We start from the raw sequence: 14,863 nt of genomic DNA, 5'->3' as shown, positions 1-14,863 counted from the left end.
CTGAGACAGACTGGGTGGGTGAGGAAGAGACAGAGAACTGCCTTTGGAAAGCCTTCAAAATGGTGGCTTCATGACTGATGGGATTGCCCAGGTAAAAAGGCTTATTCCTTCCTTATACTTTGTGATTTCCTAATCCTGCAAAAAACTATCCTAATGAAATCCAACAAACCTAGTACAGGCCTATTGCTCTTATGAAGTCAAAGCCCCTATGTGGGAGGGTCAGGATTTGACCTACTACAAAGAACTGTGAATTTTTGTATTATGCTCTGGAATAATTTGGTCTAACACATAATTCTCTAATTTGGATAAGCTCATTGGATGGAAAAAAAAAAAAAAAGAAGAGAGAGAATATCATAGCAACATCTTATTCCTTTGTGGTTTATGCACTTAACAAAGACTTACCTTCCAGTCTTAAACTCCCCACTATGTTTAACATTTAATTAGCAGAATTGCATATTCCTGCAGATATAAAAGAAAGATGACAAGAAAAACACTGCTGCACTGAAAGATCTCTTCAATACTCCTTGAAGCATCAATGGGAAGGACTTTGGGTAGCCTTAGTTCATCATTTATGTGGTGTTAGATCAGTAAGGAACATTATTTAGCTTCAGAGACAACAAGGTCTTGCAGATTGTGGCATCCAGCATAAATTAGGAATGGATTAAAGTAAAATAAACTGGTATATAAAATATATTAATTTTAAAATATAACATAATTAATGAGTGGGAAATATTTTCATTCCACCTGAAGAGGAAGGCGCTGTATTTTTATCCTAAGCCTGATTTTGCATGAGAAAATAATTCCATTCCTCTCATTCTTCCTCCCTACTGTCTTAAATTTTCTCATGCTTTTTTCCCCTCCTCTTAATGATGGTAATGATGATAATAATAATGATAATAATAATAATAATAATTATTATTATTATTATTATTGGGAAAAAAGAAGAGCAAAAAGAGAGAGGAAAATGAGGGAAATGGTGTACCTAATTTGTAAAACCCCATGACACTGCCAGACTTCCTCAAAGAAGGACATGTTTAAAGACTAGGCTCAAGGGATTTGACACTTTCCTAAAATAATACACATTTTCAAGGAGCAGTGGAAGAAACTAAGACTCCTCATCTGTGTATTCTCAGAAGGATCAATTATTTTACATCTTTTCACCAAGCAACTGCAAAGTGAACTGGAGACACAGAATCAGGTGCTAGTGTAATGCAGATGACCTACAGCTCTACCCATCCCACAGCACGGCCACAAAAACGGTACAGCGTGTGAAGAAGAGCTCATGGAGCAGCTGGCTAAAGCAGAAACTGAGCAAGAAAAAGATGATGTTGGCAGAGGATAGAGAGCATTTTGAGGACTCATTCTCAGTCAAGGTACGCAGCCGCGGTTGGTCGCTTAAACCCAAATCTGATGTACAACTGTGTTCTGATGTAACTGTTATTCACAGGTGCTATTAACTTCTTCTAGCTAGGAAGATCTGTCTCTCTTGGATGAGGACAAAAATTTATCAGACAGGTGATATCACAAGCTAAGAAGTTCCAACATGAAGGAAAAGCTGTAGTGTTTATGCTCTTAAGCTTGGCCAAACTAGACCACTAATCCATTCCTCACACTGTAGATTAGCCTCATATAATTTTGTATTCCCCTTTTCCAAGCAGTCCGTTGTCTGGACTGTGGATAAATAAAAGATCACTTAAAACACTTGGAAAAAAATACAGTCTGCAGCCTCTTTTTTCTGGCTTTTCTCAGAGAGAGTAAAATTTCTCTTTATGGGAGAGAAAAAGGCCTTTGGTAATTAAGGGTAGCCAAATGTCATTAGCTGTTGCCACAAGTGCCTTGTGTATATCTTTGAAAAACTTTAAAGATGTGCACAGTAATGTGTGCCCATGGTGCCATTTTATACTGCTAGGGAGCAGCCAACACAACAGCCAACGTCTTTCAACTTGGCTGCTTGCTCAGTAATGGAAGGTGCTCTGACAGGATGATATTGAGTGCAGTAAGGGCCTGTGTCCAATGGAATGTTGTGCTGGAACTGAAAAAAAAAAATGGTATATTAAAACATTTTGTGCTTGCATTTTTCTCTTTAATTTTTCATTTATTTTTAAATCTATAAATATAGCTTGAATTTTAGTTGGGTGTCTGTCTCTAATTTTACTGCAGCTGTAGCATTTTCCAGAGACCAGTGGCTCTGTTTTCAGGGTGTTGCAGGATTTATACCAAAAAACCATCTCTTCTCTAATGCTCAGCACTTCTTACAGGCCTATCACAGCTCTTTCTGGTATACAGCCATAAATTAAATGAATCAGACTTATGGATGTTGACAAGAAAGATGACACAGCAATTTGTTGCCTTTAGTTTAGTCACCCTGTAGTTGTAAAACAGATAAATGTTTTACTCATCATGGTGGAGAGGTTGATTAATGAGAATTTAGAGCAATTTAGATCCAGTATATCTTTAGATTTAGATTCAAGGCTGAATGCAGACACTGTCCACCATGCACAGATTCCTGCACAGAAACAGAAGTCTCTGTTCTTTGAGACACCACAGTAGCTTTTCACTTCCTTTTCATGCCAACAAAACCCACAATTTCTTAAGAATCCAGACTGATTTAATGGTGGCAGTACTGGTCCAGTTTTCTGTTTGTCATACCATGTTACAAATCTACCAACAACTGATAAAGAAAGGAAAAACCCACTTTAACTTGTTCCCATAACAAGTCATGCATTAAAATAAAAGAACTGAATTTTCATTCTACTGGTCCTGAAGACAGCTAAATCTTACAGACTCAGAGCAAATGTCTGCTTAAATTCTCCTTAGGGCTGAAACACTTTCAAGCAGAATCTAGTGAGGCAAAAACCAATACATACAACACTGACTACATCTCCACTCCATTTGAAATTTTTGTTCTAAAAGGAAGCAGAAATAGTGAAATTGAATTTTTGCTGTGTGAGGCCTAGCATCCTAGAAATAGATAATTATTAACTTGAAAATATGGTAGAATTTCTGGAGAACAACTATATAGAATAATGCTGAGAAGAATTTAAGGAAATGCTGTCTTGATGAGGAAACTGGTGTAGGCAACCTTATATTAAAAGCAAATTTGTATTTGACAACCATTACAGAAAAAAAGGGAAAAGGAAACCATCTGTTGGAAGAAAACCCAGAGAGGAACATCTGCATTATTTAAAGGGGTAAACTGAAGTGCAAAACTGAAAGGTCCATAAAACACTTCAAAATTAACTGCATTAAGTGTGAAGAGGACTGGATAAGATGTGATAAAATTTTCATTTAAGGCAGGAGGGAAGAGTACATCTGAGCAAGAATGGGCACTGGGAGAGTTGGGATAAAGCTATTTTAAGAGTGAAGTATCTGCTGAGGGATGTACATATCTTTAGGGCAAACTGAGAACTTTGAACAGAATGCCATTCCTACAAATTCTAGTGAGTTTGGCCCTGGTGCTTAGGCAATATTTCTGAATAGTTGAAAATTTGAATGAAAACTAGGAATGCAAATACAGGAAATACACATCGTTATAATGGAAAACTCATTCTTTGCTTCCGCAGGAGCAGCACAGACAATAGTATTATTCATCCAAAATCTTGGAGTCTGCTCACTGACTCTAAAAGGCTCTGGAAACAGACTTATTTGCAATAAAAAAAAAAGTCCATACTGTTTAAAAATCAAACTTACTTTTTTGTTTTAATAATAACTTAAAAGTTTCTTATGAATCTCAAAATGTAAAAAACCTTTATACATATTTGGGTTTTTTATTGTAGATAATCTGCTGAAGATATTCTTGTTCATGTATCAAGACATACTTTTAGATACAGAAAAACTTAGTACTAAAATTGTTGAATATTGTCTACTTTGGCCCAAAAATGATCATATCTTCCAGAGCTCTGCACAAAAAAACTTCTAGTTGTCATAACAACATCCTGCAGCAGATACAAGATAGCTTGTACTCGCTTTTAATACAATTAGCAAAAGTTAGCATCTCCTGAAGATTAAAATACAGGGATATTATTTAAAAGGGAGGGTGGACTTAATTTTTTTTTTAATTTTTAATTCCCACAAAATTCAGCTATTAATTTAGAATCTTCAGTCAATAGTCTGTAGAAATATTCCATTGCATCAAGTCATATTTGCAGGCAACTCTGTTATGCTCCATGTTTATACAAAATATGCAGATTTCTAATAATGTCTTTGTAAAATGACACTCAGAATATAAAGAAGCCTAAATTTAGAAAAATAGTGATGTTTTCCTAAGGAACAAGTTTACTAGACAAATTCTGGTATGCTTCAATCTTGTCAAATGCAATACGAAGTCATTATGAAAGTCCCATTTAAGCTATGATCTTAACTATCGTTCCTTTATTAAGTGTCCCAGATTCAACAATCAGTTTACCAGGAAAGGATCAGTGTGACTCTGTTTATGTTTTTATATCAAGACTAAAATAGAATAGAACATCTTAGCCATTGCAACACACAAAATTACAAACTCTATCCACTTGTGTCCCTAGAAATGTTTCACTTATGAGTGAGTCTTGATGGTATCTGGAGTTGTCCCCTTGATCAGGGTGACATTATGCAAGATTGGGTATCACAGAAATGCATAGAAAAATGCAGTCTTTTCCTAATTTAAAGAATGTAGTCCCTTCCTAATTTAAAGGCCAGTTAATGGCAGATACAGAACAAAGTGCAGGTGTTGATCAAAGGTCAACGAACTAGACAATGGTAGAGCTGCTGATAAAGGCCAATCTTATTTACAGTGAAGTCTCACTTAGGTCAGAGAGTTTTCACTTGATTTGCAGACATGCTGTTTTATTCCAACAATGGTGCCCACCCTTTCCAGAGTAGGGCAAAATTAATGCACAACTTTTTCTCTTAAGATTATTTTAGTGTTAAGATGACTGGTTTAGAAGAATTTACTAATCTGGCAAGCATCCACCTAGCTGAGGCATATTGTAGTAATAAATAACAGAAGAATTTGAGCTCTCTGAAGTTATTTTTTTCAAGAGTACTGCCCAGACTACTGCAGCAAAGTATTGCTATTTACAGACACACCTGCTTGCATTGGAACAGGAAATTCCCTATATCCACAATGTCTTCAAATTTAAATATATAAGGCAAAATAACTTGAAACACTTCAAAAAATAAGTCACTTAACATATGGAAAATAAATCATGAACATCAATTATTTTAAAAAGTTCAAGATATCAAACATTCAGATTTTTAAGCATATTTTGTTTTAACAGTCAGATTCTCTATTTGTACACGTAATGGAAATAATTTCTGCAGGTCTGCTCATCTCTAGAGAATATTTTGGTGAATTTACTCAAGAGAGAACACGGAATAGTTACTGTTGCTACAAACTTTGCTAGCACCTGTTCTGACCAAGATTCAAAGTGATTAATGTGAAAAGATCTGTATCATTTAAGTAAGAAGAATTATTTCTAATTTTGCAGCTGTGATAATTGTTTTTCTTAATAACCAGGTATGTCTGTGTCATATGTCTAGAGTTATTAAGCAGAAATCACCTGAAAAAAGGGAAGCAGCAGTATAAGCAGTATGACACCCACAAATGTTATGTACCTTACCTAAATTGCCTATAACCATTTATCTATGTCTATACCTACACATATATTTTACTGCTATGCAAATAAAATCTCTCTGAACAAAAGAGCTCTTTTCTGACAATAAAAGAGAATTATATGATCCATTTTTATTGGCTGTGACACAGACCTTTTAAATTCATACCTCAAAATTTGCACATAAGCAATGGACAGCTGAATTTATGCTTGTTGTTAACATAGCTTTATTCATATACAAAGGAGCCCAATCTCTCATGAATAAAAAAGCTCTTGTCCAAATAGGTACAAGGCATTACAGGTTCTGGCACAACAGTGAGGCTTTGTTTGTTTCTGAAGCAGGCATTATTAATAAAGTCCATTAAAACTGCAGAACTCACACTTTGCCAAGCTCTTATGGATCTGGAAGGCAAAAGACCTAAGATGGATTAGCATAGATCCTATGTATTTCAGAATCCTGTTTGCTTCAAAAGCTACATTAAGTTCGTACAATTCTGTATTGGACATACTGAAAAATCCCTGAATTCTGGCTTTGCAAGAAGAGAGTGGTGTTGTATTGTTGCCTGACTGCATTGAAAAGGTCATGAAAATCTTTTTGTTGACAATTGAAAGCATTTGCCAGCCTTTTAAAGTGTTAGCATTCCCATTCAAGTGAGAGAGGCATAAATTCATCTAAAACAAGACAGTGTGAGCAAGATTTATGCATTTTCATCCACATTATCTCTGTGATCAGGATAATGTTTGTAGTATGCAATGGAATGGCACAGTCCCATAGAAATATGGAAGCATTTCAAAAAGTAATTCCAGTAAAAGCAATTGATTTCTGATGTGTTAAAAGGATCTTCATGTTCCCCTGTTATTTGCAAAATTAATGTACTTACTATGTTAATTTGAGAGATTTGCAACACTTCAGCAGCTTTTATGAACTATGATTTAAATGAGTGTTGGAATTACCAAAGTGGAGACAATAAATTCTAGGCAGTAAGTAAAGTGCCTTGTAATGAGGGACCTAAATGTCTGCTTCAAAAGCACATGTAACTACATTTCAGCTCAAGCTGCTGTTGACCTGTCAGCTATGCATGATATTTTTAAATGTGCTCTTGTGTTTAAGGGAGGTCACTCAGTTTTCTGCTTGAGTCTCTTCTCTTCTCTTTCTCCACTTGCTGCATTTGACAGTGATGTAATCAGAGTCTGAATCCAACCACACAAAAAGGGGTAAATCACTTCCTTTCACCCTTATGCTAAAGTAAGGAGATGCAAAAAAAACCCAAAAAGCACTCTTTCAAATTTATCATTCAGCCATTCCTCTGGTCATTTCCTCTGGCAACACACCATTGGGACACTACAAATATCCACACTGATTTTAAAGTCAGACTATAGTCTTTAATCTCACTTAAACTATTCCTTAGGTTCCTGTATATACAAACCAAAAATAGAAATTCTTCACTTTACAGTTCAGACTTGCCTGTCTATAAAGACAGTGAAAAATGAGAAGAACTTCACATACAAGGTACTGAAAAAACTTATCTTTACTACTCCAAGCTTATTGACAATGTTGAAATTTTGTACCTTTCTTTGGATTCTAACCTTTAAAAATTATTTTGGAATTAAAGTTATGGCAAAAAACAAGCAGGTAGAAAGTGCGAATCATGTTTGGTTTGCTTTTCTAGCAGATCTAGCAGATTTGTCACTAACTTTTTTAATAGAACAGCAAACACTAGTAGCATTAGAACAATATAGCATGACCTTCTCTACTATTGGATTTTAAAAAGCCCTGAAACAGAACCAACCCAGACTTTACTTAGTGAGAATTGATCTACATCATGGTAGTTTGATTTCCAGTTCAACAAACAGGGATATATCATATGTTGCTTTGGGTCAATGAAAGCCCATGCTCATCCACTGAACACTCAATACCCTGGAAAATTTGCATGTCCTATAGATTCTGTTCATTAGTATGGTTAATTAAAATGATGAGAGTTTGCTATTGAATTAATGATGAAACGTATGCATGATTTGGGGTGCATATGGGACAAAATGTGGTGGGTGCATTGTTATGCTTTCCAAAGATATGCCTTTTGTCTTACAAGTTAGAGGAGGATTTATGGGAATCCCTCTTTCAGTGCCAGTATTTGACACACAGACATGAAAGTAAATGGAGTTGCTGTCGAAAGGCTCCATTTCCCCAGTTAAGCCAGAGGGTGCTGTGCCTGGAAGACCAGCCAAGCAAGAGGGGGGTGGCAGGGTGAATGAAGAAATAGCATGCAGTGCATGCACCACTGCATGTGCACCAGAAGTAGGAACTGATGCAGAGAGGAGCCTCTCTGGAGATTTGACAATGAACAGTTACTCAAAACGCTGCAGCTCCAGTGAGGACAGCTTTGAGTTACAGGGCAGCACAAGGTCAGAAGCTAAAAGCTTTGTTAAAAGCAAAAATAAGGATGAAGGCTATCGACCCCATCGATCAAAGCACTGTCAGAAAGGGGGTGAAAAAACTCACGGACTGGAACACTCTTCCCTGTATCCAGCAGAAGTGGGAAACACAAGCCAAAAGCTCCAGAGGCAGAAGAAGACCCACAAGAAAAGCAGTTCCTCTACATCTGACTTGAGCTTGGTGAGTCAAGGATCATCAAGTTCATTGTCTGTTGTGGAAGAAAAAATTGAAGCTAAACTCAAATTCTCTCAATTTATTAATGAAGTTACTTTCAGAGTGCTTGATCCCATGAGCCTGAGGGCATACCGAGCTGCTAAACTGAAAAATACTTTTCCATCCAGTGTGAGAAGCCTAGATGGTTTTCATATTAAGAGAAAGTCCCCTGAAAACTGGAAAGAAAACATTCTAGATGGGAAGACCAATGAAGAAGTAGACTTAGAGACTCTGAGAAGTGACAACATCGTGGCTGGAGCACGACCACACAAATTAGAGAAATCGTTGTCCCTGGATACAAGTCCCTCTCTCAGGTCATTTGATAATGGTGTCTCATGCAGAACAAGACCCGGCTTGCCAGTAGAAATTATGATTTCACAAAGCAAAGGAGTGCCAGCCACAAAATCTGCATCTCTTCCTAGAAGTACAAGCATGGTGAGCTCTCTCAAATATTTTCTTTGGGTGATATATGACAAGGAGTTTTGCATTAGCGTGACTATTTGACAAGTGTTTCTGTCTTCCTGGGTGGGCTCTTACCATGTAAACAAATTTTTCTCCAGGGTGGGAACAAAAAGGGAATGTTTATTTTTAGTAGCTCAAGAAACCAGCTGTAGAAGGTATGGGAGGAAGGAAAAACAGAATAAAATTCCCTAATCCTTTTAGTTTGATGTCTGGAAGATGGCTTTACAAGGTCAAACAAGAAGGTTATTCCTGCACTGCAGTGAAGCATGTGTATAATCAGGTCAGCTTGATATCAGCAGTCAAGGCACCCTCAGAAAAGGGTGAAGAGAGCACTGTGGCAGACCACTCAGGTATTCAAGGTCACTAGTTAAGAACTTGCTCAGGTATCTCTACACCAAACAAGAATGCTCAGTTAGTGTGTTTAAATACTACTGAGGGTTCTGACATCCCAAAAGTGTTACGAATATTTGTGTGTCTGGAATTAATACATATCAGTTAATACATTTATAAATATCAGTCGATAATTTCTATTTTGATGTGCTAAAAACAACCCAAGCAACCACAAACCCTTAAGAACTGAAAAAAACAAAACAAAACAAAAAAGGCTGAAGCTTTCTTCTATGGTCTGGTAAAAAATATTTATGTTTTTAATTTTTTCTTATGAGATTCTTTCTTTGGATGAGGAAGAGGTATTTGTGCCTGTGAAGGAGAGCAAAGGGAAATTGTTGTTTGCTAGCATGGCACAGTCTGGAATCCTGAACTGCCAAACCTTGCACTGATATAATATGTTAGTATGTCTCCAGAGTAGTATTTGCAATTCCACTAAAACAATAAAGGTCCAGGAACTATTGCTTAAGACTATACACATGTACACTGATGTTGCTAAACTGGGAGCTATTACAACTGCATTATTCTTTAAAAACTCTATTCAAGTTTAAAAACAAAGAAAGAAAAAGTTATTTCATTTCACAGAGGACTGCAACAAATAGGAAAACATCCCAGTCTTAAGAATTTGATTCAAACTTCAGCAACCTGACCTTAGGATTTTATGTCCTTGGATGTTGTTGCCACCTATCAAAGTTATCTGGAGGGAGAAGAGGGGAAAGGTAATGAAACAGAGAGAATTTGCACACTGTGCTGTGTCACAGCTCCACAATGAAAGCTGTCCTACAAAGGGCTGAAGAGGCTTCAGTCTGAGCCCATGGCATGATATGCTGTTTTCAAATTTCAATTAAGCATGTCAGAGCATCTTTTCCAGTGGACTTGATTATATGTGCAGATTGAAACTTCCAGCCGATTGAGTGCTGACTGACTGAGCGCTGCCAGTGCTCTGTAATTCCACACAGTTAGTGTAGGCATCAGCCTGCTCCAGCTGAAGAATCAGTCTGCTCTAAGCCTAGTCATTTAAATTAAACACAGTATTTACCTGACATTTTACCTCAACAAACAATGCCTCCAACTGCAGAGCTCAACATGAGAACATAAAGGAGTGGCAGGGCAAAATACAAGAGCAAAACATGTTCAGCCTCATCTACAGATTTATGTATCCTACACGCAAAAAACTTTGACTTCAGTCTAATTTATTTAGTGCCAAGTCCTCACATGAAGCATGCCTAGCAAGGAGCAAAAGGATCACTGTATAGCCTTGGGTGTCATTATTGTAAAGATACTTTAGAAGTTCTTGGTTATATAATGTTCATTTGAATGCTCATAGAGAACATTGCTTAACTGTTCCATGTTTTAGTTGCCAAGTTATTATTCGTGTGCAGAAGATAATCTCTGAGAGAAAGAAATTATAAGATTACATTGATTTAAATATAAAAACTGGATAGTAGAGGTATAAGAACACATCCTGAAGAGCATGAAAGAACATGCCTGAAAGTTTGACATTAAAAAAGCTGCACCTAATAAAAAAAAGTGTGAGTCAGAAGATGAATGCTGTGACATTGCCTCCTGTCTATTCTGTTTTCTGAAGACCCCTGAGGTGTCCACAACTGCCTCTGTACTACTGTTGATTGGATCCAGACCCACTAAAGTGATTTTCAACTTTTAGACTTCTCAGAACTGGTCAAAATGTTCCATTTCTGCAGCAAGTGCTTACTGCTTTGCAAACAGCGGCTGCTGAAATGAAATCTCACAAAAAAACCAACAGTCACTGTAGAGTTATGCAGAGGAATTTCTGGACAGCTAGCAGAAAAAAAAAAAAAAGATGCTTCATTGTGTAACTGAAGTTAAGGGGAATTGTGATAGGATAGGTAGAAAGCAATTCCAAAATACAATGGACATGACCTTGGTGTGGTCTAAATATTTTAGTAACCTGGCCAGCAGGATAAAATAATTTTTCATTTCTATGTATTGATCTAAATTTGAAGTCACTGGACAAACTAGCAGGAAAGGAAAATGATAAATTAAATGAAAGCAAACCTCTGAATCCACACCAATGTAGTGGAAGGGGTGCAACTCGAGACTATGTCATACTTCCAGACTGAAATGATATGACCAGTCCAGTGGGCTGAAAAATGCAGGAAAAGGGTTGTGCACAATGGAAAGTTTCTAAGAACTTGACAGGCATGCTTGTCAGACTCTGTCAAAGGACAGATCAATACAGAGAGAAATGTGGATGGATCCAAACAATACATATTTTTTTCTTAGGGTATGTTTCAAAGAAAACCACGTATGAAAGGCCTGTGTCTTTTAATACATATTTTATTTCAAATACATTTGTTCCAAGTAACCAGTACCTTCAGGAAAGCTTTATATACCACTATTACTGTTCCAGGAAGAAAATACAGGTTAAAATTTAATTCTTAAATAATCATACAGGAGTGTGACTTCAGACCTGTGTAAATCTGCAGCACCTTAGGATTTGAATCAACCTGAAAATTACATTTCAGTAACTTCAGGAATATGTGAATGAGTATCAAATTTCCAGCTATGTCTTATATTTACATACCTACTTTTACCTACACAAAGAACCATATAACACAAGATTAGACACTGACTTTTCTTGGTCATTGGAAATCAATTTCTTTCTTAGAAGAGCTGTATCTTTCCATCTTACATTTAACTGCTGGCAGTACACATTCTGTGTGCAAGAGGTCTTAGAAACAATTTTTGACCTCACCATTGCAACTATATGTATACATACCCTCAGGAATTGCGCATTTCTCATCTAAGAACATTTATTTTTATCACACAAAATAAATACAAGCAAACCTGATCGATACAAATGACTTACTAATCTGCAGAGGCTGTCTTAGAAAACAAGCTTGGGTAGGATAATGTCATTTCTACATTTTGAAGTTAAGATTTCACATACTGTAAACTAAGATGGAATGAGGCTGGTGCTGAGAGGCAGAAACTTGGCCATGCTCCACATGAATTTACCATGCTTATGGAGCCATATACTCCTCATAATCCTCATAATTCCCTAGACACCCTAATATATTTGGATCACAGAATATTCTGTGTTGGAAGGGATCCACAAGGATTATCAAGTCCAGCTCTTGAGTGAAGGCTCACACAGGGATCAAACCTGTAACCTTGGCATTATTAGCACCAGGCTCTAGCCAACTGAGCTAAGAAAGTTAAGGAGTGGAAGGGACCTTAAAGGCCATCTATTCCCAGTCCCCCCCTCCATGGGCAGGGACACCTTTCACTAAACCCCATTGCTCAAGACCTTGCCCAGCCAGGCCTTGAACACTGCCAGGGTTGAGGCAAAGACAGCCTCCCCGGGCACCCTGTTCCAGTGTCTCACCACCCTCACAGGGAAGAAGCTGTTCCTAATATCTAAAATAAATTTCCACTCTCTTGGTTTGTACCTTGTATTCCATGTACTATCACTGCAGTTCACAAGGAGTCCCTCTCCAGCTTTCCTGTAGCCCCTTCAGTTGCTGTAAGGTGGCTGTGAGCTCTCCATGCAACCTTCTCTTCTCCAGGCTAAACAGCACCGGTTTCCCCAGCCTGTCTTTGTAGAAAAGGGTGCTCCAGTCCTTTTTTCATCTTCATGGCCCCCTCTGGACTAGTTCCAACAGTTCTATGTTCTTGTTATGGGCACACCAGAGCTGGATGCAGCACTCTGGTGGGGTCCCACAAGGGCAGAACAGAGAGGCAGAATCCCCTCCTTGACCTGCTGTCCACACTCCTCTGGATGCAGCTCAGGACATGGTTGTTTTTCTGGGCTGTGAGCACACTTTGCCAGCTCATATTTTTTATCAACCGTGACCCCAAAGTCTTTCTCACAGGGCTGCTCTCAATCAGTTCTCTGCCCAGCCTGCAGGTGTGCCTGGGATTGCTCTGATCCAGATGTAGGACCTTGCGTTTCACTTTTCTGAACTTCAAGTCTGAGAATGATTTACTGGGCCTGGAAAACTGCACCAGGGAAGACATGCAATGGCAATTGCTTATTTCCTAGGCATCACCTGGCTCAGACTGGTGCTTCAGCCACCTGGAGAGTCACTGTGCTGTCGTACTCCCTCCTGTGTGATTTAGTCTCAAGGGCCAAACTTTGACCTCATATAGGCAATTCAATTCCCTCCTGTAGCCTTAGGAAAACCAGCTGAAAACAAAGTATTCATTCTTACTCTGATTTCAAGCAATGTATGCCCTAAAGGATTTAATTTCTATAGCCCTTGAGACAGAAGGGGGCAATTGCCTGCTTCAAAGGATGACATCTTTATAAAATGCAGATGAAGGTAGCATAACACCCTTTTTCATTCCTCTCACAAGAAATCATTATTACAATAGCTATTGTAAAGAAGAAATACAACCAGAGTAGACATTTATATAGGATATTGAGAAGATTCAAAGATTCATGTTTATCTCTAATCCAGGTAGGCTGCTTAATTCCTAAGGAGCCTTGTAGGTAGCCACTGAAGCACAGTGTCACAGACATTAACACAAACAAGGAAAATTTTATTAATTGCTGCTCTATTACTATTTGTTGTCCACGAGGATTCCTGCTGTTCAGTATCTCTTGCAAGACAAATGTCTGAGCACAGGGATGGCTTCCTGAAGGTGCACAAGCATCTTTAGAAATCACAGTCTCACACACCTGAACTTCACAGGCATGAAGAGGTTTGATCCCCACGTGCGCCATTCTCTTAAGAGTTGAACTCAAAGGTCCTTGTGGTTCCCTTCCAACTCAGAATACTCTGTGAAAACTAGAAAATCTGTAAGCATAGAGGAAGACTGTCATGCAAAAGCTGTGGTAGAATTCCACAGCAGTAGAAAATGCCACCAATCTGCCATTCTAAAGGAAAGTTTCTAGGGCAGTTTCTAGGTTCTCATTTTCTAGGGCACCTGAGTACTAACAGAATTTTGCTGAAAGAGCAGACAAGATTTTGTTGCTCTAGGTCAAAGCTCTTTTGTACAAGGTTTTGAGTCCTCTTTCAGCCCTTCCAGCCTACCACCATGATGTAAAAATAGGTGTTTGCTTTGTTCTTGGATGAATACCAAATCTTTCATTTCTATTTACAGTACAGTGATGTTTACAAGTAAGATTTGGGTCCAAATGCATTATAATGGAAAGTATATATTGTTTCACTGACTCATGCATTCAATATGCTAAAAAATAAATAGTAAGAGGTGGGACCAGAAGGAAAGGGTAATGAGGTGCTTTGCCCAGGTCAGTGATCAAGCCAGCAGCCAAATACCTGAAAAGTCTTCCAGTGTCCTACTTTCTGGTCTGTTCCTGCTCTTCCAGACAGGTGGGTCAATGTAGAACTACCCTCAATAGCTGATATAGTGAAGCTGTGGTATCTCTAGGTTATCAGAGGAAAGTAAGAAAGTGAACTACATCAGATGCTTCAGTTCTTTAGCATGATATCTACATGCCAAAGCATATAATTAGGGCCCTTTATGAGTCTCATAGAGCAGTGAAAAATGTCACACGGCCACCTTTCCTGACATCCTGGCCTCTTTCTTGCCATGGTATTCCACATGACACTGCACAGTTTGTTCTCCTCTGCTTTGCAAATTGGAGGTGACCATCAGGTCATCAGTAGCCTAATTTTTTTTTTGTCAAAATGGGTATTAAAATAGATGGTTTAATTCCTTTAACATAATCTTGATTGACAGAAGATGGTGTTCACTTCTTTTCACCATTCAGAGATACCAGGCAAATACAACAATTTTAAGACTTACTAGTTTAAACTCATTATTATAT

General features: G+C 37.9%; 1 protein-coding gene across 11 annotated transcripts in view; it reads left to right on the top strand.

Moving 5' to 3' along the window:
* Positions 1–14,863, top strand: part of BEGAIN (brain enriched guanylate kinase associated) — a 158,718-nt gene that overhangs the window by 1,978 nt on the left and 141,877 nt on the right. For 5 of the 11 annotated variants that reach the window (XM_077180700.1, XM_054635665.2, XM_054635663.2 and 2 more), the window contains exon 2: positions 1,244–1,373. The exons of 3 other annotated variants lie outside the window; for them this stretch is intronic. In XM_077180700.1, coding sequence (XP_077036815.1) covers positions 1,323–1,373 — 51 coding nt within the window. In that variant the 5' untranslated portion in view covers positions 1,244–1,322. Of the gene's footprint in view, positions 1–1,243; positions 1,374–7,728; positions 8,671–14,863 lie in introns of those variants that run through there. 3 more of the 11 variants (XM_077180709.1, XM_077180708.1, XM_054635662.2) reach the window with 3 other exon arrangements.

The sequence above is a fragment of the Agelaius phoeniceus genome, chromosome 6 (genome assembly GCF_051311805.1).
Source record: "Agelaius phoeniceus isolate bAgePho1 chromosome 6, bAgePho1.hap1, whole genome shotgun sequence".
Taxonomy (NCBI): domain Eukaryota; kingdom Metazoa; phylum Chordata; class Aves; order Passeriformes; family Icteridae; genus Agelaius; species Agelaius phoeniceus.
Note: the sequence above shows the minus strand (reverse complement) of the source record. Positions and strands in the feature narration are given on the sequence as shown.